This window comes from Ceratotherium simum, chromosome 2 (assembly GCF_057802395.1).
Source record: "Ceratotherium simum simum isolate JZ-2026a chromosome 2, ASM5780239v1, whole genome shotgun sequence".
Taxonomy (NCBI): domain Eukaryota; kingdom Metazoa; phylum Chordata; class Mammalia; order Perissodactyla; family Rhinocerotidae; genus Ceratotherium; species Ceratotherium simum.
Window position 1 is genome coordinate 35,338,021 of NC_141901.1, and position 22,718 is coordinate 35,360,738.

The 22,718-nt window shown below is 43.5% G+C and overlaps 1 protein-coding gene across 1 annotated transcript in view; it reads left to right on the plus strand.

Moving 5' to 3' along the window:
- Positions 1–419: 419 nt before the first annotated feature.
- The window catches only part of SLAMF1 (signaling lymphocytic activation molecule family member 1), a 36,033-nt gene continuing 13,734 nt past the window's right edge, over positions 420–22,718 (plus strand). The window contains exons 1-4 of the mRNA XM_004442800.3: positions 420–548; positions 9,199–9,537; positions 11,413–11,697; positions 22,156–22,254. Of these exons, the coding sequence (XP_004442857.1) occupies positions 473–548; positions 9,199–9,537; positions 11,413–11,697; positions 22,156–22,254 (799 nt within the window). The 5' untranslated portion in view covers positions 420–472. The remainder of the gene's footprint in view (positions 549–9,198; positions 9,538–11,412; positions 11,698–22,155; positions 22,255–22,718) is intronic.

Genomic DNA, 22,718 nt, shown 5'->3' on the forward strand with positions numbered 1-22,718 from the left:
CAGTCATCCAAGTTCAGCTTTGAACTAACTGACCCAAATGTGGAGGTGGTCTGGCAAAGCTCCATTTTTCTTTGCATTCAAAGAAGAAAAGTTACCAGAGAAAAACTGCTCAGAGAAGCTCAGCACCCCTTTCCTGGAAACAGCTAAGAAGAGGAAGAGGGGGGAGCAAATTCCTGCCCAAAGTCGGGGTTTGACCGAGGTGACTACACAGCTCCCTTCCCGGCTCTAGTAGTCTCAGCACCTGACTCGGACTTCTCGAGAAGACAAAGTGATTTAAAGCCTGAAAAGAGATGAGCAATCCTCGAGACCATAGGCAGAAAAAGTCCCCATGAGACAGGAAGCCTGCTGGTTCCTGATGCTTAAACTAGACAGTAGAGGCAGCACTGCCTAATACAGAGCTTGCTTCTGCTGTGGCATCTGCGACCAGCTGCCAGGCTCCTCGCCAGTCTCCCTTTCCTCTCCTCACTGGCTGATGGATCCCAAGGGGTCCCTCTCCTTGAACCTCCTGCTGTTTCTCTCCCTGGCTTTTGAGCTGAGCTGCGGATCAGGTGAGTGTTTATCTGCTAGAGGGTTTGAGTCCCGCGATCACCTGCCAGGAATCAGCTAGCCCCATGGGTGGAGAGAAGACGCAGGGGCTAGAGGCTGTGGTTCACTTGCCTCTTCCTTAGGGGCTGGCTCTGAGTTTCACCTGCTTCTTTCAAAGAGGAAGGAACATTGTGAGTTCCTGGGCCCCTGGGTTCCGAGGCTCAGCCCCACGAATCCTAGTTTCCAAGGAAACCAGGAGCTCTAAGCCAAAGGCAACAGTCACATTCAAAACCAGCCTCTCACCATGAAAGGCTCAGGTCAAAGTCCTGATTGAGTGATTGCTTTTGCATAAGTATCATTCTGGCAAGGATCCAGACTAAGGGACCGAGCTGGAGGGATGCAGCTCTGGGAGAATATTACTCCTACACCCCTGCCCTGGGAGGGAATCCTCACACACAGAATGAGCAGACAAACCAGAAAGATGGTCCAACAACAAGGAAGGGCTGTAGTGAGAAGAGAGGGTAGAAGTGAAAACCCCAGGCGTTTGGTTGAGAACAGACAGTGGCCACAGTGTGGTCATACTGGTGGCTACTTTCCTGGAAGAGAAGGTTCCAAGGCAGCAAGAGGGGGAGAGGCCAGGATTTCTGGAGCCCAAGGCTGATTACAGTAAGGGGGAAATGCAAATCGGGAACCCTCCATGTCAGGGCTGCTCCAGCATACACACAACAGAGCGTTTGGAGCAGGGCTCTTGTCTTTCTGGTTTGTCTTCCTCCAAAGGTAAGCTGGTGTTCTGTGTTTAGTAGTATCAGGGCTACGAGAAAAGGTATTTGGGAAAGAAAAATCCAAGCAAGTGTACTTTGGGCTCACTGTGGAGTGGGATGAGCATCTCCTTTCTGCTTAAATGCCTTGGGACTTTGGTTAGACTGTGGGAGGCAGCCTGGAGCAGAAGCAGCTTTAGGGAGGGGGGGAAATCCTGAGGCTCTGGTTGTTTTGCACTTGGGGTTTTCAAGACCGCAAATCCATTATGGACTTTTCCAGGAAAAGCCCAGAGATATGCTAGGGATGTTGGAGGGGCTGCATGTGGGATCTATCTTTTGCCAGACTCCCAGATGAAGAGGCCCTTCCTTAGCCCCACTTTTCCTCAGAATCAGGCAGACCGTGGCTCTTGCTTCACGAGGTCTAGGAGAGGAATAATTGAGCTTAGGGCTTAAAAAGCCAAACTGAACCACTTTAAGCCCTCACAGGGAGAGCCAAGCCTTCCTGGATGAACCCCATCTATGACTCTGCCATTTTTGGAATACTTCTTAGTGACTGTCAGGAGTGATGGGGTGGAACAGTGGGCTGGACTTTTCCATCTCTGTGCTTACTTGCCTCCTGGCCAGCCTGGCAGATGGTGTCTCTGGTGCTGCTGACAACTCCTCCACTGAAGGCTCTAGAGGTCACTGGTTGGTGAGAAACAGCCCAGCCCCATAGGGCGTGTTTACCCAATCATCAGCAGCTCCCTTCCTTGCGTAACATCTTCTCTGAAATATGTACAAAATTTTTACAGTGTTTTTATTTTTAAATATGCACTCTTTTGTGAAACCCCAATAAAACCCAGACGGAAATGCTTTGCAAGTGAGACAGGTCAGCCATGACAGATTTAGCCAACCAAGAAGTCAGATTCTTGTAAAATCGTCTCTACTCAGCTCACCTTCCAATTCCGTCAGAGTTGTAAAAGTCAAAAAGTCCACGCGTCCCTTCCCCTAATAAAGTGAATTTTTCATTTCCCCCAATAGTATTTTTTTAATAGACTTTATTTTTAGAGCAGTTTTGGGTTCACAGCAAAACTTAGCGGAAGGTACAGAGATTTCCCCCTACCCCCACACATGCATAGCCTCACCTATTATCAACATCCCCCGCCAGAGTGGTACATTTGTTACAACTGATGAATCTACCCCAATGGAATTTTTTATGCCTCCATACAGGTTCTCCCCACCTCCTTCACACACATGAGGGGAGAGATGAGGAACAAGTGCGTGGGTTCCAGACTTGGCCCAACCATATGTGTTCACTGGTCCATTCTATCCCGTGCTGTAGATCTAGGCACTTCTATTTCTCAAAAGCTTTAATACTGTGATATAATGCCATCACCTTCACAGTCTCCAGTGCTGGACTGGAAATCAGAACATCAGGGCTATTTTGTTTTATCCATAGATTGACTTTGGATAATCCCATTCAGCAACTATCTATTAAGGACTTATGATGTGGCAGGTACTGTGTGAGGTGTGGGGAAAAGAAAATGAACAACAAACCCTCTGGCCAGCACCTGACATGGTGTCTGGTACATGAGAGCCTCTCCACAAATGCTTGTTGAATGAATAATAATAGTATGTACAGCATGCTTGATATATACCAGGCACTGTTTTAAGTGCTTTACGTGTATTATTCATTTAATTCTCACTCCAACCCCATGAAATATGAGTTATTACTGTTAGCATTACAGTTTTATAAAAGAAGAAAGAGAGGCACAGAATAGTTTAGCAATTTCTCTGTGGTCACACAGCCTGACTCCAGAAGCCTCAGAGAATGAAACTGGATAAGCTTATGTTTAGGGAAGGAAAGAATGCTAAAATTTGTATCCAGGTGCCATGGTAAAAATTAGAATGTGCTATCTATAATTAGAAGCAGATGAATTGATTTTAATTTTATGGAAATGAATTCAAGTATAGGAATTTTCAAAAGGTGAGAGAAGTTGATATAATTATAGAGGCAGTAGAATTCATATGGAGGTATCTGATCTGGAATTTGGAAAGTGAATAGAAACTTCTTTCATCATGTAAGTTTTCATTTAATTTTTTTGCTATCTAAATAGTTTATTGAAAATATGTTTATATAAACTATGTCTATAAAACTTCAACAGTAGGAAAAGGTATTGAATGGAGACAAATCTCCCTTCCATACCCCTCGCTGGAGGCAACTACTGTTACCAGTTTCTCGTGTGTCCTTCCAAATATAAATGTCTGGTAGGTTAGATTTTTATAGGACTTGAAGAATGTTCTAGATGAAGGCACAAATACAGAGGTGAAGTGTTGCGAGTACTCAGGGGGAATGGTAAGTGGTCTATTAGACCTGAAACGTAAGGTTCACAGCTAAGGCACTTCCATCTCCTCACCTGGCAAGTGGGGAGAAGGGTCCCCATCATTTCCCTCCATACTCTACCTCTTAGGGATGTTATAAAGGTAAAGCAGAGCACATTCCAACTTTGGAGAGAGGAGAACTTAGACTCCATGTTGTCATTTTTCCACTTCTTCATTCTTTCATCTCATGCAATTTTTTCATTCTCTTGGGCAACAAGGATTTATTGAGTTTCTACTATGTCTCAGGTGGGTGTTGATTACAGCAGTGGGCAAAACAGACACAGTCCCCGAACTCTTGGAAGCTTATAATTGAGGATTATAAGGATGGCAGAAAATGAACCAGAGTTAAAAGCGTGATGAGTGATATAAAGGAGAGATGCAAAGTGCACTAGAAGCACATGGCTGGGAAACCTAATCCACACTAGGGGTCAGAGGCAGAGACCTGAAGGACACAAGGAATTAGCCAGGCACTTAAAGGGCCATAATAGGCTTTCAGGCTGGGGGACGGAAAGTGTAAATACTCTAAGATAGAAAGACCCAGCAGCGTCAAGGAATGGGAATAGGAGGACGGCTGGTGGGACTACCGTTTAAAAAGCAGCCTTATGGGCCGGCCCCATGGCTTAGCAGTTAAGTGCGCGCGCTCCACTACTGGCGGCCCAGATTTGGATCCCGGGCACATACCAAGGCACCGCTTGTCCAGCCATGCTGAGGCCGCGTCCCACATACAGCAACTAGAAGGATGTGCAACTATGACTTACAACTATCTACCGGGGCTTTGGGGAAAAAAAGGAGGAGAATCGGCAATAGATGTTAGCTCAGAGCCGGTCTTCCTCAGCAAAAAGAGGAGGATTAGCATGGATGTTAGCTCAGGGCTGATCCTCCTCACAAAAAAAATAAATAAATTTTAAAAAAAGCAGACTTAGACAAGTTATCTTTTCTTCCTGGGCCTAGATTTGCTATGAGAACTGTGAAGTCTGTAAGTCCTGCCTCTTCTCTACCTGAAAGAAACGTAGCAGATGCGACAAGCGCATGTGAAAGGATCAGGGCTGGGCAAAAAAAAAAACGGGGCTGACGGGAGTGTCATCAGGGAGAATCCCTCTTGTGAAAGGGTTGGCTACATGTTACTGATTTCAAGAAAATATCCATGGGCCCATGTGAATCATTCTACTTTCTAAGTAGAATTACCCCTGAAGGGAAGTGAGTTGGTGTTAACAGCTACAAATTGTTCCTCCAGACTCTTTTAGTAAACAGGGGCTGACTGAATCACATCCCCACTGGAAAACACTCATCAGGTAGTCGGATGTTTCAGGAGCAGGGACTCCACTTGCAGGGTTTTATGAAGCACTTTCAAGTCCCCACTTATTTTTCCACTAGTGCTTAGGTGGCAATGATTTCAAGTCCCCCCTCCGGACCCAGCCACTCACACACGCTCAGTTGTTACATCATTGCTCTTTATGTGGGTTGCGGGCTGTGAGGATCTCTTCTTGACGAAGCTTTAATTCCACTCCTCGTGACTGAGTGTGCATGAACCACTCAGCCTGTCCTGCTCATCTGACCCCACTTTTCTTTTCCTCTTTCTCCTCATATTTTCTTTATTTTATTTTTTCTTTAATTTTTTTTTTTTTTTGGCTACTCCCTACCTCATCCTATATCCCTTCTTCCTCCCACTCCCCACCAATTCCAAGTTCTGAAAGCAGACCTGGTGCAAAGAGTCTCTTGGGTTAGGTGGGGGAGGGGCACTTGGAAGACAAATGGGAGGGTGGAGGATTATGGTCTGAGGATGGGGATAATTTCCATTTCTTTTTTCTCCATATCAAAATTGGTCTAAAAAATCAATAGTATGATAATGATTCTTCATCTGGTTTTGAACCTCAGACCCTTTGAGAGACGACATTTATGTATGTGCTCCCCAAAAAAGTACATATGCTTATCTATACAACTTTTTATACACAGTTTCAGGGGGCTTGTGCACCACATGACATTTCTACTTGCACATATGGCTCTAATTTTCTGTCGTCACTTTATATATAGAAGTTTAAGTTCAAGATTCAAGAGGTTACTCTTTTGGGTACCATACCTACCATATTATCTGGACAGTCAGACATTCATAAATGTGACTGGAAGAAAGTCCAACATGCTTCCCACTTTAGCCTTGTAAAAACACCACCACCAACAACAACAGTGTTCCTCATCTAATCAATTAAGCAACAAGGGAGAGCACTCTGTTTTAAGAGTTGATATGTTAGTGATATTTAAAAGAACAAATGCCTAATTGCCTTTCTCTCTTTTCCTTAATAGTTATGAGTCTCAACCATTTTAATCCTGGTTTTACCCCAAGTAGTCTACTTTTCTTTTGTTCCCAGTCTCTGAATCTCTAGTCTGATGTTAGCTGGACCCTTCACAGGACAGTGTTGGGATTTCAGGGCATTTTGGTATTAAAAATATTTTGACCAGTTGGCCCAATTTTCCAACAACCCATCTTAACCACAAGTTAATTGTGTCTTTTCTAGGTGGCTGTATTACTTAAGCAGACAGTTTTATTTACCCTTCTGACTTTCTTATCGACCAGAACAATCTATGCTCTCTCTGAGTCATAGACTCCTTCTTTTATGAACATTAACTTATGGTTAAGTTCAGTTATTAAGTTCAGTTACACATTGGGCAAAGCTAAATAAGAGAGATTTTAGTTAGATAATATGGCTTTCAGTGTTCATAAATTGGACAGGTATTTATTAAAAGCTTCCTATACGTCAACCACTGTTGAAGGTTCTAGGGACAAAACAGCGAACAAAATGAAATTCTTCTTCTTGAGGAGTTTGCATTCTAGTAGGGGAGACAAAAATAAAATAAACAAATATACAATATAATATCAGACAGTGATAAGTGCAATAGGAAGGGATGCTATTTTAGTTAGGATAGTCAGAGCAGGTCTCTCAGAGGAGATAATTTTTTTGAGCAGGAACCTAAAGTAAAGTGAGGGAATGAGCTATCCAGATATGTAAGGGAAGAGATTTCCAGAGAGAGAGAAAACAGCAACACAAAAGCTCTGAGATAAGAATGTTCTTGACGAGTTAAGGAAGAGCTGGTGCCAGTGTGGCCATAGTGCAGTGAGTGAAGGAAAGAGGGCAGGAAATGGAGTTGGAGAGGTACCAGGGACTGGGTTATTCAGTCTTTGAAGCCATTAAGAGGACTATGGATTTTTACTCTATGGGCACTAGAAAGCCCTGAAAATTAAAAGTAGGAAAGAGACAAAATCTGACCCGGCCCTGCAGCCAAATTGTTCAAGTTCTGCATGCTCCACTTCAGCGGCCTGGGTTCGCGGATTCAGATCCCAGGCGCGGACCTACTCCACTCATCAGACATGCTGTGGTGGTGTCCCACATACAAAAAAAAATAGAGGAAGATTGGCACAGTTGTTAGCTCAGGGCAAATCTTCCTTAGCAAAAAAAAAAAAAATAAATCTGACATAGTTAAGAGATTACTCTGTCCATTGTATGGATGCAGGAAGATACTTGGAAGACAATGGCAGTGTCCAGGCCTGTGATGGTAGAAATGAAGGAGGTTCGAAGTGCTCGAGTGTCAGATATATTTTGAAGACAGAGCCAACAGGATTTGCTGATAGACTGAGTGAGGAGTATGAGAGAAAGAAAGCAGTCAAGGATGATTCCAATGTTTTGCTTTGAGAACTTGGGGGAATTGTAATGTTTGCGGAAGGGGCTATGGAATCAAGAGTTCATTTGCTATGTTTGAGATGCCCTTTAGACCTCCAAATACTGATCTATGTAGGCAGGTTGGAGTACAGTGAAAGGTTTGGGCAGGATATATATCTCTGTAAGCATTCCAGAAATATGTCAAACTATGTAACTGGATGAGTGTGGCTGGGAAAGAGAAGAGGTCTGAATACTGAGTCATGGGAAGACTCAGTCCTGGGAAGAGCAGAAGGTTCCAGTGAAAGAGACTGAGAAGGGACAGTCAATGAAATAAGAGGAAAACCAGGAGAGTATGGTGTTCCAGGGGCCAAATGAAGATGGTGTTTCAAAGAGTGAGTGATGACTATGTAAAGGGCTCTTGAGAAAGCAAGATGAGGATGGAGAATTGACTTGGCATCATGGAATATATGTGACCTTGACAAGTGACCATCAAGTGACCTTGACAAGAGTGGTTCCACTGACTAGTAGGGAAGAATGTCTGTTTGGAGTGGGTACAAGGAAAAATGGGTCAGGAAATGGGGACAGAACGTATAAACACACATAAAGGACTTTATGATAAAGGAAAACAGAGAAATGAGTATGCGTCTGGGGATGGACCTGGGATCGGGGGAGGGATTTTTAAGATGAGGGAAATTGCTTGTTGGTATGTTGTGTGTTGATAGAAATAACCCACAACATACTATGCCAGTAATAAAGCTAATGATGCAAGACGTGGGGACAATTGCAGGAGAAAAGACTTAAAGTAGGTGAGTTCTCCATGAAGGGAGAGGCTAGCCTTAAATGGGAGCATAGATCCAAGTAGGCAGGTTGATTTGGTGGTGGTAACAAATGGAAGGGTTTTTCATGTCTTTTCTACATTTTCAGTGAAATGAGAAGCAAGGTCATCAGCTAAGGTTGTGGGTTTGAGGACAGAGGAGGTGTTAAATTGTCAGCAGTAGGATTTCTTACATTGGTTTGAAAGGTTTTTGGGTTTTTTTTTTTTTTCATTGTTGTTGGCTCAGCTTTTTAGAAAAACAGACCTAAAATAATTTCTCACGCTCGTCATTATTACACCGTCTTACAGTTTTTTGGAGAGCTAGGATTCCATAGTCTGAACACTGGGTTTACCACCTTCTTAACCACATCTCTCAGACTTTTCTCTTTCCTCATCTTCTAAAATGATTCTTCTGAAACCTTAGTCCTCTGGATTCATGAGCTCAGAGACACTTTTGGTTGCTCTCCATCTTCATACTATATTCCCAATGGTGGTGAGAAGTCTGGTAGAGGAATTAACAGACCCAGATTCTAGTCTAGATACTAGTTATGTGACTTTAAGTCATTTAACTTCTCTATGTCTTTGGTGCCTTAACTATAAATCTGAGTTGATGGAATTCCTTCCCAGATCAAAGAGACCCAGTGTCCTAGTTAGTCTACACAGTTCTATCATAAGTAATTTTAAAATTCCATTGAGGGGCCAGCCTGATGGCGTAGTGGTTAAGTTGGCGCACTCTGCTTTGGCAGCCCAGGGATTGTGGGTTTGGATCTAGGGCGCAGACCTACACACCGCTCATCAAGCCATGCTGTGGTGGTGTCCCACTTACAAAATAGTGGAAGATTGACACATATATTAGCTCAGGGCCAATCTTCCTCACCAAAGGAAAAAAGTTTCCATGGGGATTTTTGAAATGTTGAGAATATAGTAGGACCCTCATGACAGACCTTATAAAATACTGAGGATCTGACAACCCCAGGAATAGTCCAAGAGGAAGAGGGAGAGCCTTGAGTCTACCATTCCTGATCCATAGACAGGATGTGATTCTCAAAGGGCTCCATAATAAGGGGTTTTCTTCTCCTTCCTCCTGCAGGTGAGGGCTTGATGAATTGCCCAAAAATCCTCGGGCAATTGGGAAGCAGTGTGCTGCTGCCCCTGACATCTCAAGGGATAAGTAAGAGCATGAACAAGAGCATCCATATCCTTGTCGCAAAGGCAGAATCACAGGGAAGCAGCGTCAAGAAGAAAATAGTGTCTCTTAGTCTGCCGGAGGGAGGCTCTCCACGCTATCTGGAGGATGGTTACAAGTTTCATCTGGACAACCTTAGCTTGTGGATCCTGGAAAGTAGGAAGAAGGATGAGGGCTGGTACTTCATGACCCTGGAGGGAAACATTTCAGTCCAGCACTTCTGCCTGCAGCTGAAGCTCTATGGTAATAATGGTGGCTTCCCCCATCCACACTGGAGGGCCAAGATGGTCCATTGCCTAAGAAATTAGGCCTCTGTCAGAAGCAAAGGGTATTCAGAATTGGAAGCAACCTGAAAGATCATCTAGTCCAGGGGTATTTAAACTGTGCTTCAGGAAGAAATTTTAGAGTTTCACAAAGAGTGAAAGTTTTAGAGAAAGAAGTTTTAGAGTTTCTTTTTTGTCCAAATTGTGCATTGGTGGTAGCTGATGAGGACTAGGGACCCTTACCCCATTTCCCAAAGGAAAGGGGCCCAGCTGCCTGTGGGCTAAAGGGCCTGGAGCCCCAAGAGTCTCAATTTGCAGATAAGATTTTGTTTGAAAAAAGTTTTTTTTTCTGATTTTTAAAAAGTTTGAATACCACTGATCAAGCCCAACCTCTCTTTCATAGATGAGGACACTGAAATCCAGAAAGAAGTGGTTTGCACATGCTTACACACATCTGTGTAGGTGGTTCACTGCACTAGGGGTCCTCAGGAAAGGAGAGCTGAAACTCAGCCCACGCACCACTCACCAAGCCCTGCACCCTGGTGGAAGAGGCACCTTTCTCTCATTTAAACAAAGGTTCTGGTTATAAAGTTGCATAGTTGCAGAACTTAAACTAGAACCTAGGTCCACCTGAATCTAAGGCCAGTGCTCTGTTGAGACACTTGAACTCCCAACCCCTCTGGAATGTACCCAGGGGCTCCCTTGAATTCCCAGGAATCCTGACAGCCATGTGGGACTGTCCTGCTTCTTCACAGAGACTTCCTTATCTCTGAGGATGGAACACGGAGCCCCACCCACCCAGCATTTCTTTGAAATCCTCAGGTATCTACTGGAGAGACAGCAATACCCTCCCCACCCTTCACCTGCCCCTAGCGTTCCCTTTCTCCAAACAGTGTATGCAGAATCCCCACAGCCTTCCACCAGGTACCAGGGAGTCCTGATCACTCCAGCAGTGGCCCTGGGGGCAGGCTGCCATTAGCACAGAGACTACACATCATACATTTTCCAGAACAATTCACTGCCTTGTGATTAAACTCTTACCTTGGAAAATATGGTCTCTGCAACCAAGATATTCTTCTCAAGTCAAAGAAAGAAGCTGCATTTTTGGAGTCAGACTGACCTAGGTTCAGATCTCAGCTTGGCTGCTTAGAAGCTGAGTGACATTATGTAAGATACTCCATCTCTCTGAGACTCAGTTTCCTCATCTATAAAATGGAAATAATTATAACTAGTATTATAATTGTTGAGAAAGTTGTTGAGAAGATTAAAGAATATGATGAATGTGAAATTCCAGAGTTGTGCCTGTCCTATAGCAGTTGCTAAATAAATAAAATTTTCCCCTTTACCTTGTCTATTTCATGACATTAGAGTGAGATAGGTTACTGAGGCCTTCTGGCTATCCCTACCTCAGACACACTAAAGCACTTGCCACACAGACACAGACACACACACACACTACAGATAAAATCCCACCACTAAAACTCATCATTTTAGGTCTAGGAGGTAATACTTTAGCCAATGACAATTAAAACCCATGGAGGATTAGTTAACAACAAACTCCACAGACAGAATACAGGAGGTCAGAAGTACCAGGAAGGGCAAGTGGAGATATTTATAGGAGAAGACTGAAAGGCAAATTTTTCTTCTCTATTTCATCCCAAGGTGGTACTTGGAAAGGAGCATAGGGGGAGAGAGGGATGGTGCAAAGCTTTAGGTTCCCACCAGAAATAAATCACACTGCAGACCCACAGGGAGGGAAAAACACCATTAGGCTGCATTTTCTTCTAACAAAAAGGTTGTCAGAATTCCAGGGGGTTCATTTCAGTGATGGCTTCCTTCCTTTCCCTCCTGACAGAGCAGGTCTCCACTCCAGAAATTAAAGTGTTGAATCGGACACAGGAGAACGGGAACTGCAGCTTGATGCTGGCCTGTGTGGTGGAAAAGGGGGACCATGTGGCTTACAGCTGGAGTAAGGAGACAGTCACTCAGCCACTGAGCCCGGCCAATGGCTCCCACCTCCTGTACCTCACCCTCGGCCCTCAGCATGCCAACAATATCTACATCTGCACCGTAAGCAACCCCATCAGCAACAGCTCCCAGACCTTCATCCCGTGGTCTGGATGCAGGCCAGATCCCCCAGGTGAGTGCCCTGATGGCGGCTAGTGTGCCACGTTAATGATGTGGGCTCAGTCCCCACCTGGACCAATTGCTCTGCTTCCACCACCGTGGCCTTCACCTTGGTAAAAACACTTTACATTTTCTCTATGGTTCATAAAAGCTTCCCATGTGCATTCAGTGAGTGCCCTCTGCTCCTAATGACCAAGGTGGCATTATTGCACTCAGTTCACAGCTGAGGAAACCAGTATGAAATGATGGAGCCATACACAGAGCCCAGGGCTCCAGGTTGTGACCCTTTCTCTCCCCTCCTGCTTTGGCTCCAACGCGCAAGGGTGGCTGGGTGAAGGAGTGCAGGTGGCGGGTCCTGACTCCCAAGTCCATGTTCCACTAATGGTGGAACAGTTCTACGCCAGTAATAAGTATTTGTCAATCACTATGCTGTAGGAAATTGGGAATAGATACAACACATGAGCTCTGCTCTCTAGCAACATTGTAAAGATAAGACATGAAACATTTGCTCAATAATGAAAAGCAGGACATAATGAAGGGCCACATTTTATGGAATAGACTGTGACTCCTATAGCAGGTCAGAGGGCCAGGAGGGTCAGCTCTCTAAGACTTGGCCTGTGAAGTTGGGAATACTGATAAAGCATATAGCACTTTATTATCGGCAAAACACTTTCAACTGTGTAATCTCTTTTGATCCTCACAATAACCTTACCAGATAAGTGTTATCAGCATCTTCATTTTATAGATGAGGAACTTGAAGCTCACAGCATTTAAGTACCCTCCTCAAGTTTGTTCAACTTATAAATGGTAGAGTCAGCCCCTAACCCTAGATCTTCTGACTGCTCTTTCCCTAGAAAGAAAAGCATCATTATACTGTTAACAGAAAGAATGGAGGGCTGATTAAGTAAGCCCCCCTCACCACTTGAGGTTGGAAACAAGATAGACCACTGAATCTTTTCACCAACAGATCTTGTGTCCGTGCCTCAGGTATATTCAGGGACAAAAGGACCAGTGTGCTGGCCCTGCAATGTATTACTTATGCCCTGACATTTTATTCTCTGAGTCCACTGTGGGAAACAGGAGTCATTCCAAGGAGACTCCTGTGCACTGTAATCTATGAGAAGGGCTTTCCCAGATGACCAGGGATGAGAAGACAGGGGAATCCAGCCAGGTTTTGCCCTTCAGCATAGCACTTCCATTCAGAGACTCCCTGGAGGTGTTCCCAGACGGACTGCTGGAAAAATCCCACCTGGCCTCCAGTCTGCGTCTGAGAGTTCTTTGGTGAAACTAACCCACTGTATGCTGCCTTTCCCAGCCATTCATAGCAGAGTCAATCACCCGTCCACCTACTAGATGTGACTGGCTGCTTGCTCACCTTGCATGCAAACCGCATTCAGAGGCTATCTCCAAGTTCAGACCTCTCTCTGTGCCCACAGCCATTCAGAACATGCTACCAGGACCACGACAGCAGTGTCACGTGGTTTAGAGTTTACAGAATGTTGTCCTAGATCCAGTTCTAGCCTTTCTACTTACAAGGATAAGTCACTTAACCTGTCTAAGACTTAGATTCTTTATCTAAAATAATAACTGACAGGTCTTCATTGTTTACTATGTCCCAGTTACGTGGCATCTCATTTAATCCTCACAGCAACCAAATAGTGCTAATTAATATCCCCACCTTATAGGTGAGGAAACAAAGATATAAAAAGGTCACACACAGAGCAAGTGGCAGAGCTGAGCTGTCTGATCCTGGAATCCTTATAGGTACTGGTAGAAGAGATAATTTGCTTTAAATGCTTTATAAATCCTAATAAAAATGTGGTTTTTATTCTTGGGGCTGAGGAAGTAGTAGCCCCTACCCCTGCACAGGCCTCTCTGTTTATAGCAACCCTCTTAGAGTAAAGACGGGGCACCAAATGTTTAACCTAGCCTATCTCAAAAAAGAGGGAGAACTCTTCATGCTCCTCGGTGTGGTTTAACAAGAATTTAATTAGTGCATTCCAAAGTCTTGGTAGGCCGTAAAGGTTACGCTCAGGGCACTTTGCTCAAGACATTCTAAAGAAACATGTAAAGATGCTCTTACTCATCTAAGCTACTTTCGAGAACTAAGCATGCACTAGCTTGACCAGATTTACTGAGTATGGAGCAGGCTCTTGTGAGATGTGGAGAGACAAGAAGAAGCAGAAACATGGTGCCATGGGAAAGCCCTGTCAGGATCTCAGCTCAGTCATTAAGAGAACTACCCGTCATGGGGCGAGATTTCGCTTTCCTGGGCCTCTGTTTTATCGTCTGTAAAATGAAAAGGATGAACTAGTGAAGTCCTTTCTAGAGTTGATATTCTATGATTCAGTTTGTGTGTACGTTAACAAGAAGTGCTAATAAAGGGTTACCAAAGTGTATTGGTTTGCTAGGGCTGCTGTAACAAAGTACCACAAACTGAGTGGCTTAAACAATCAAAATTTATTATCTCGCAGTTCTGGAGGCTAGAAGTCCAAAATCAAACTATCAGCAGGACTGGTTTCTTCTGAGGGCTGTGAGTGAAGGATTTGTTCCAGACTTCTCTCCTGAGCTTGTAGATGGCTGTTTTCTCCTGTCTCTCTTCATATTGTCTTCCCTCTATGCATATCTCTGTCCAAATTTCCCCTTCTTATAAGGACACCAGTCATATTGGATTAGGGCCTATGTGTAATTAGTTTGCTAGGGCTAACATCAGCCCTGGTGGTCTAGTGGTTAAGATTCTGAGCCCTCACTGCCACAGCCTGGGTTTGTTTCCTCATCAGGAAACCACACCACCCATCTGTCAGTTGTCCTACTGTGGCAGCTGCATGTTGCTGTGATGCTGAAAGCTACACCACTGGTACTTCAAATACCAGCAGGGTCATCCACGGTGAACAGGTTTCACCAGAGCCTCCAGACTCAGAGAGACTAGGAAGAAGGACCTGGCCTCCCACTTCCAAAAAATTGGCCCTGAAAACCCCATGAATAGCAATGGATCATTGTTTGATACAGCACAGGAAGATGCAAGGATGGCGCAAAAAGACCGGGCAGAGTTTCCGTTCAACTCTGCTGTACACAAGGTCACTAGGAGTCAGAATTGACTCAATGGCACTAACAACAATAAGGGCTGTCATAACAAACTACTTCAGGCTAGGTGGCTTAAATAACAAAAATTTATTTTCTCACAATTCTAGGGGCTAGAAGTCCAAGATCGAAGCATCGGCAGGGTTGGTTTTTTCTGAAGTCTCTCTCCTTGGCTTGTAGATGGCTGCCTTCTTGCTGAGTCTTCACATGGTCTTTCTTCTGTGCGTGTCCATCCGTCATGTCTCTTTCCATGTTCAGATTTCCTCTTCTTATAAGGACATCATTAAAGTTGATTTGGGCCCACGCTAATGGCCTCATTTTAACTTAATCACATCTTTTAACACCCTATCTCCAATACAGTCACATTCTAAGGTACCGGGGGTTAGGGCTTCAACATATGAATTTGGGGGGTATGCAAGTCAGCCCATAACACCACACTAATGACCTCATTTTAATGTGATTACCTCTGTAAAGACCTTCTCTCCAAATAAGGTCACATTCTAAGGACTTCACCATATGGATTTTGGGGGAAACACAATTTAACACATAACACAAGTAGAGATCCCCTCACCTGTCTCCAGGTATGGGGGACCACAGCACGTCAGAAGCAGATCACACAGCTGGTTTGTGGCATGCCATTCTCAGTACACCAGGTTGCCTAAATACAGAAAACAGAGTTTTATTAATTCATTGATTTGTGTTTGCAAATGAATATTACTAATTCTTAAAATACTGTGCTTAGTTCAACAAAACATTTATTGAGGTTCTACCATGTTTCTCCATTGTGCTAGGTGCTGAGTACACAAAAACAAAAAAATACATGATCCTTGCCATTAAGGAAAGACATAGTTCTATAAATAACTAATTATCTTTGATTGGGTAGTGTGATAGGTGCAAGACAGATGTTCAAGGTAACAAAGAGAAGGGAATGATCGAGACTGTCTCAGGGAATCAGAGAGAGCATCACAGAGAATGTGACATAAATCAGATTTTGAAGAATAAATAGAAATTACCTAGGCAGATAACAGAAAGACATTCCACACAGAGGGAAAAGCAGATCCAGCTGGATCTTGTTCTGTATTATCCTGTAAGTGATGAGAACTAATAAAGAGTTTTAGATAGAGGAGTAACATGGTCAGCTTCACATTTCAGAGAGAAAATTCAGTGGTGGGGAGAACAGACTGGGGCAGAGAAGAGGCAGAAGAAAGAGAAACTAGTTGTGAGGAGGGGCCATTATTGCAGTCATCCATCAAGAGATGATGTGGCTTGAGACAAAGCAGTGACTGTTAGCTAAGAAAGACTTCATACAAGGGAAATCCCAGCCTTGGAGTAGAGTATTGGAGTCCGAGGGTTTATTGGAGGTCACTTCACCATCTGCAATGAGGACGATGATTTTAAGACATTTTTCACTTTCATTAAGGAAAAACTCAAAATGGTTGATGATGTGATGAGACCAGTGGTGATGTGATGTCAGTACTGTCTCTTGTCAGGACTTACTTCAATTAAACTGCACAAGAACATATTTGTCCCTCAAAATCATCTTTTCTAATGACATTTGGACAGGCTCTTGGTCATATATTCATCCTTATTTCAATTGTCATTTCAGTGTTTTACAGTAAGAAACACCTTAATGTCTATTGTTAGCATCTTTATTGCAAAGTCCAAAACCTAGGGTGCTACAAAGCACTCTCGTTAGGTCATTCAAAGTGTGTTGATGTGGGTCAGCACTGGACAGTCTGTGACTCACTGCTGTCCTTCATGACCATGTTCTGAGACAGTTATGTCTATGCTAGAATGAGTAATACAAAACCTTAACTAAGTCAACTAAAAGGGAATGCCCCTGAAAGCTCATCTTGAAAAGAGGACCCTTTTCAGTAGATTAGCAAAAAGCTGGCTCAGCAAGTCTGGGTTAGCTCAGTAGAAGAAAAAGCTGACACTTGTCAGTGAGCCCCAGGGGCTCCCCCTTTCTGACAAGGCCATTTCGTCAAACATTGAGCTCCCATTGTTAGAGTCACCTAGATGTTCCATGTACAGAGGCAGGTCCCTCTCCATGGCACTCCCAATCCAGCAAGCATGACAACAATGGTAGAAGGATGGAATTTGGGTACCTCTCATGGACCAGAGCCTTGTAACATGGCCACAACTGCTACAAGAGAAGCTGAGAAATGTAGTCCTTAGCTGGGCTGCCATGTGATTGGATGAGACTTGCATTGCCATGGAAGGATGGGGGAAATGGTGCTGGAGGCACAGCTGGTAGCCTCTGCAACACAATGCTGGGTGGGATAGGCAGGAATAAGGAATTTTTCTGAAACTGAGAACTCTGTAAAAAGTTTTGCTTGCATGGTCCCAGATCTTAAATTAGTACATGGTTTGTGAGCATCCTTCCCCCACCCCCAATTATGAGTGGAAACTGCCACCAACAAGAAGGTATGTCTTGAAGATGGTTGACTTCTTGAAGTAGATGTGCGCCGTGTAGGCAGCCTTGCTGACAGAACCACATGAAAGGCAGGAAAGAGATCTGGCATTCTCAGACCGTTACATTTAGCATCTCAGTATCTCCTTGGGCGGACTACATTTGTTTCTCAGATTCTCTTTTGTTTTCTTCTTTATCTCCCTTAAAGAATAAGGTTTGGAGACTTGAGGAGACAGAGAAGCTTTTGTGTTTCTGTGGCAGCAGACTTTCAGAGATACAAAAGGCCCTTCAGCATTTTCCTTGGAGGCATGGCTATATGTCAAGTTATCATGTTTAAACCACAGCCAAAGTAGAGGACCAAAGCGTGGAGACTCATGCAAAGTACTTTTCATAAATGGCACTGGAGTTCTCAACCAGCCTGCTCAGTTCCCTCTAAGAGGCTCTGGGGAGTGGGGGAAACGTCCCAAACCTCCTGTTTAACAATGTTCAGATATGGCTTCTTTGTGAATGAAGAATGGGGTCTGTGGACCCCAGAACAACGCTGGTCTGATTTCTCAGCATTGCCATCCTGATGGGCCTTACTACACAACTGAGCAGAAAGAGGGAGAGCTGGAGTTTCTGCCACAGGAAATGGTGGTTTGAAAATGGAGGAAAAAAAAAGAAAGAAAGAAAATGAGATCACAGGTGGTGCTAAGAGCACAGACATGCACTTTCTTCCTCGTTACACACTGTTATTATAAAGCATATGCCAAGTAGGTCATTGCTTATTCCCTTCTACTCCTGCCTTGGGCCATTCGGAAGGTGACCCTGCACTCCTTCTGAGACCTTCTTATATTTAGCACTGTGATAATTCTTAACAAAAGAGTACGTGACAGTCTTCTCCCAGCTTCATTCTATAGCCTCTAATTTAATTTAACTTAGTTCATCACATGTATATTCAATGCCCCCCTGCCCTACGTTGTATCAGGTGGAATGGGGGATGAAAATAAAGCATAAGATACAGGGTCTACCTTCAAGGAATTTACAATCTAGGTAGGACTACTATACCTTACTAGGTGGAAAAATATTATCATATTAAAGAAACCACTACTAGAAATCCTCTCTAGAAGGGAAGTGTTTGTTTAGGACAGTACCTTAATAAATGCTAGAGGGCAGAATGTGAGACCTCCCCCCAAAGAATCCAGCTGTGGGTTAGATGGCTCTGTATGAGAAAAAGGGAAGACATTTCTTGTACAGATATAGGAAGACAAAGAGAGGATCTGAGCCTGTCAGATGGTGGAGAGCTGCGTGGTTCACGATGGAATCTGCTCCCTGTGACTCTTCAAATCTGCAGTAGAATATTCAAACCCACAAAATTTTTAGTGTAGGTTTTTAGTTTTGGTTTTGCTTTTTGTGAAAACTGATGAAGACACTGAACCTTGCACCCAGGATGGCTCAAACTAGAGCAAGTGAAGCTACAGGAGCAAACACTTAGAGGACAACAATGAAGTTATTGCCAGAAATTACAGAAATCATAGGCAGCCTGACCCCAATAAGCCATAAAAGTAGCATTTTGTCCATATTTACCCGAATTCCTGAGAGCATAGAGTCCCTGACATTTAGTTTCCATATAAATATCATCATTAGATAATAACACCACATAGATGAGGACCAAGTACAAAAATACTTGGGCCTGCCAGACAGATAGGGAAACTAAGTCATAAGCAAACAACAGAATGGGGCTGAAGCATTTCCGAACATCAGTGATGGGACTCCCTAGGACTTGAGATCAAACCTGTCTCCTTGTCCTTCCAATCAACTAACAAGAATTTACCAAGGATCTATTATGTGCCAAGTGCTAAGAGAGCTGCAAAAGAAGTAGAGAGTCTCTGGCCTCCAAGAACCTAACAGCTAGTTAGGGAATTGAGGCTAGTGGAAGGAGTTGATGTTTGTTCACCACATGCTGGATTCCAGGCATTGCTCTGGGCACTTTCCATACATTCTTTCACTGATTCATTAGGACAACTCTGTGAACTGAATATTCCTGTGCTTATTTTGAAGATGAGGAAATTGAGGTGCCAGATGCTATGAGCAGCCTATCTGAGGTCACAGATCTATCAAGCGGTAGACTCAGAATTTGAATCAACCTGTCTGGCACCAAATGCCCTCACTGAAAATGGTCTCCACAGCAAAGATAAAGTTGCCACAACTCAGGTTCTAAGATGCATGACATAAACCAAGGTGCTGCAGAGTCCATGGGAGAGGGAAGTATGGGAGCTGGAACAGTCAGGAAAAGTGACACAGTGGAAGTACGATTGGCCTGGGGGTCAAGGCTGGGCAGGCCTGGTGGACAGCTGAATGTGCAGCGAGAGGAAGAGTAGGGGGGCGGAGCATGGGGGCCGGAATGGGCAGGTGTTCGATGGAGGATGACGAAGGGATGAGTCAGCACCTCAGAGAGCATTTGACTCATTTGGTCCCCCAAGCATCCCAGCCTGCCGCTGCTCTCCTTGTGGGGATCCCACCTCCACCAGCTAAAACACAAACTGTAAATTCCACAGTTCTCATCGCACCAGCTGCCATCAACTTCTTCTGTGACTCTAGGTACACTTTTCTTAGTCTCAGTTTCCTCAACATAAAATTAGTGAGTTGGGTGAGATAAGTGCTGTGGCTCCTTTAGGGTTAAAAAAAGTCTATGGTTTTGTAACTTAAATCCTCCAATAGATTCACATTGCTTTGCATCCAAAGACTAGGAGAAAAACTAGGGCTTATGAATTATCTTTCAGGGCTATGGCCAGGTTGCCTCTCAGATCTGGCTGGACTGGTCATTTATGTCATAAGACACAGCTAGCAGATGGTTTTCATTCTCTTGAGACCCTGGAAAAGAGAGGGCTCGTGTTACCGTGTCCTCTGGACCTCAGTAATATGCAACAGTCATTTTTAGTTTGTGTGAGTAGGTAGGTGGCAGAGCTGTTGCAACAGGCACCCAGGGACAGAAGAAAGGCTCACCTGGCAGGTGTTACTAATGGAGTTTTGTCATCTGCTATTTTCCAGTTTTAGAGGGACCACCTTGTTTGTTGGTTTTACTTTATTTTTTATCTCAAATGAATTTTGAAAGAAATATTACCTCTTAAAATGACTTTAATGGTTGGAGGGTTTGTTCTTAAATTAACTGTTTTTTTAGAAGGTCCCAAAATACGTCAGGGAAGAAGAAAGAGGAAATAGTCTCAAAATAGTTAGTGCTACTACAACAATCTTCTGGGTCAGTTCCATGGGCTGATAAAACATAGTGGTGCTTAGGCTGGTGGCTCTGCTTCTTGTCTTAGGATTTGGGAGGTTTTTCCATGGGTCTCTGGTGTTGGCAACATAAACCCTGAATAATTACTCTCTCTCTCTTTCTCTCTCTCTCTCTCTCTCTCTCACACACACACACACACACACACACACACATACACACAGAGAGAGAGACACAGACACACACACCTACGCAGAGGGTTCTCAGGAACCATAAGCCATTCAGAATGGTCTTTCAGAGTGGAGCTGCTCACAGGGCAGAGAATCTATAATCAAGATGCTCACAAAGCCAGTTCAGTGAGATTTCTTGGGATGACTTGATGTGTGAAAGGCCTAGGAAGAAAAAAAGAACCTTTTCAAACTCCGGAGGCAACTCTGGTTAGCTATCAGGCTGAAGGCCCACGTGGATCTTGGTGGGATGCCTTTTATCAATTCATTGAGACTTCAGTCTGCATCTTTGGTCAGACTCTGTAAACATCTGAATTGTGTTTGCCAGCACTCTGCTTCTTTGTAACTCACCTATTTCTTCCTTTTAACTTCTTCCCAATAAATCCATTGCAGGTTCAACAGCAAGCAGGCTGATTCCACAAGCATCTTTATGAGTTACTCTTACACATTAATGTTAACACCTGGTAGTATACTATTTGGAACCCTAATGCTATTACTTTACCTAGAACTCTAGTGCTTCAGGTTGACCCTCACTGTTCATTACCCTGGTGTAACTTACCCCAAGCTCATAAGTCTCTCTGACTCCAAGAAGCCTGTCTTCAGTATTTAGCCATGTTTCTACTCCTAGACCAAGCTCTAGTTCTTGAGGCCCTCCACACCTGCTTCCTTATCCATAAAATGAGAGTACTAACCTCATAGGATTTTTGTGAGGATTAAATATATGAGTTAATACAATGATGCACTAAAAGAACTACCTGGCCCATTGTAAATGCTCAATAACTGGCTGTTATTATCTTATTCAGCTAAATGTCTTATTTACTGAGGCAATAGGTTTTATTCACTGTTTTCCAAAGTGCTGCTCCTGGTTCCGAAGGATTTGGCAAAGTGGGTAAAGGAGAAAAAGCAATAAAAATTGGTTCTCTGATTTTGAGCCCTGGGGGATTGGTACTTTAGGGCAAATATTAAACATGAGAATCATTGAGAGGATAAAATACATGCTTTTTCTTTCAGTTCAGGTCTAGTGGGTTCAATACAGTTATTTGCATGGAAGGACAATAATAGCACTATTGCGTTTATTTAAAAAAAGCAAAAGTAGATCTCTCTTCCTCCCAGTGTCTCATGAGAATGGTATGGAAGTATGGGCACAGCACATGGAGCCATCATATTCTTTTTAAGAAAATGGATACAGAACACATTAGAGATTTAAAAATAGAGAAACTGGACAGAGAGGTTGACTTAGGAGAGGCAAGGATAAATTTAAATTTAGAAAGGTGGCCGTTGAGATGAAAATAAAGCATTTAAGTAGAAAAATCTTTACAGAAATTAGGAATATGAACAAGTATTGTGAGAGAAATTAAGATAAGAAAACAGAAATGGAAATCTTCAGTGGTCTAAAGCTGATCTGTAAAACCATCAGAACAAATGTCTTCCTTGAGAAAGAATGTAGAAAGAGAACATGAGGCTCAGTATCTCCACTTCCATGTAGGGTGTTTATAAACTCACAGTACTTTTGAGATTGCCCTTTGACTTTTCTTTCAGTATCAAGACAATGGGGACTGTATGCTGGGCTGTTCTTAGGGGGCATCGTTGGTGTCATCATGATTCTCGAAGTGGTAATACTACTGTTGAGAAGAAGAGGTAGGTGTCTGACAACAAAGAGATTCTTATCAGACTCTCTGTGGTAAGCAGGGGACCTCTCTCTACAAGTACAGTCTGCTTTCACCACTTTGGCTTTCTGCAGGGAGCACCTTTGCAAAAACACTAAGTAAACATATCCTGGGACCCAGCTCAATTCAGTCTGATTCAACATGTCCTGATCCCCTACACTAGGCTATGGGGATAAAAAGAGACATGAGCCACGGGCTTCTAGCATGGGAGACACTACACAGATAATTTATATTCAATATAACTAGCACTGCAGTAGAGGCATGTACAGGGTGCTGAAGAAGTTCCGATAAGAAGCTTAACAACATTCACTATTAACTAAAAGCAGAATTCAGGGGACTCTCAGATCTCGTTCAAGAGAAGTTATAATTACTGACTAATAAAAGATGTTTTCACCCAAGGGTTGAAACCTTTCTATAATTTCTTTTTATCCTTAT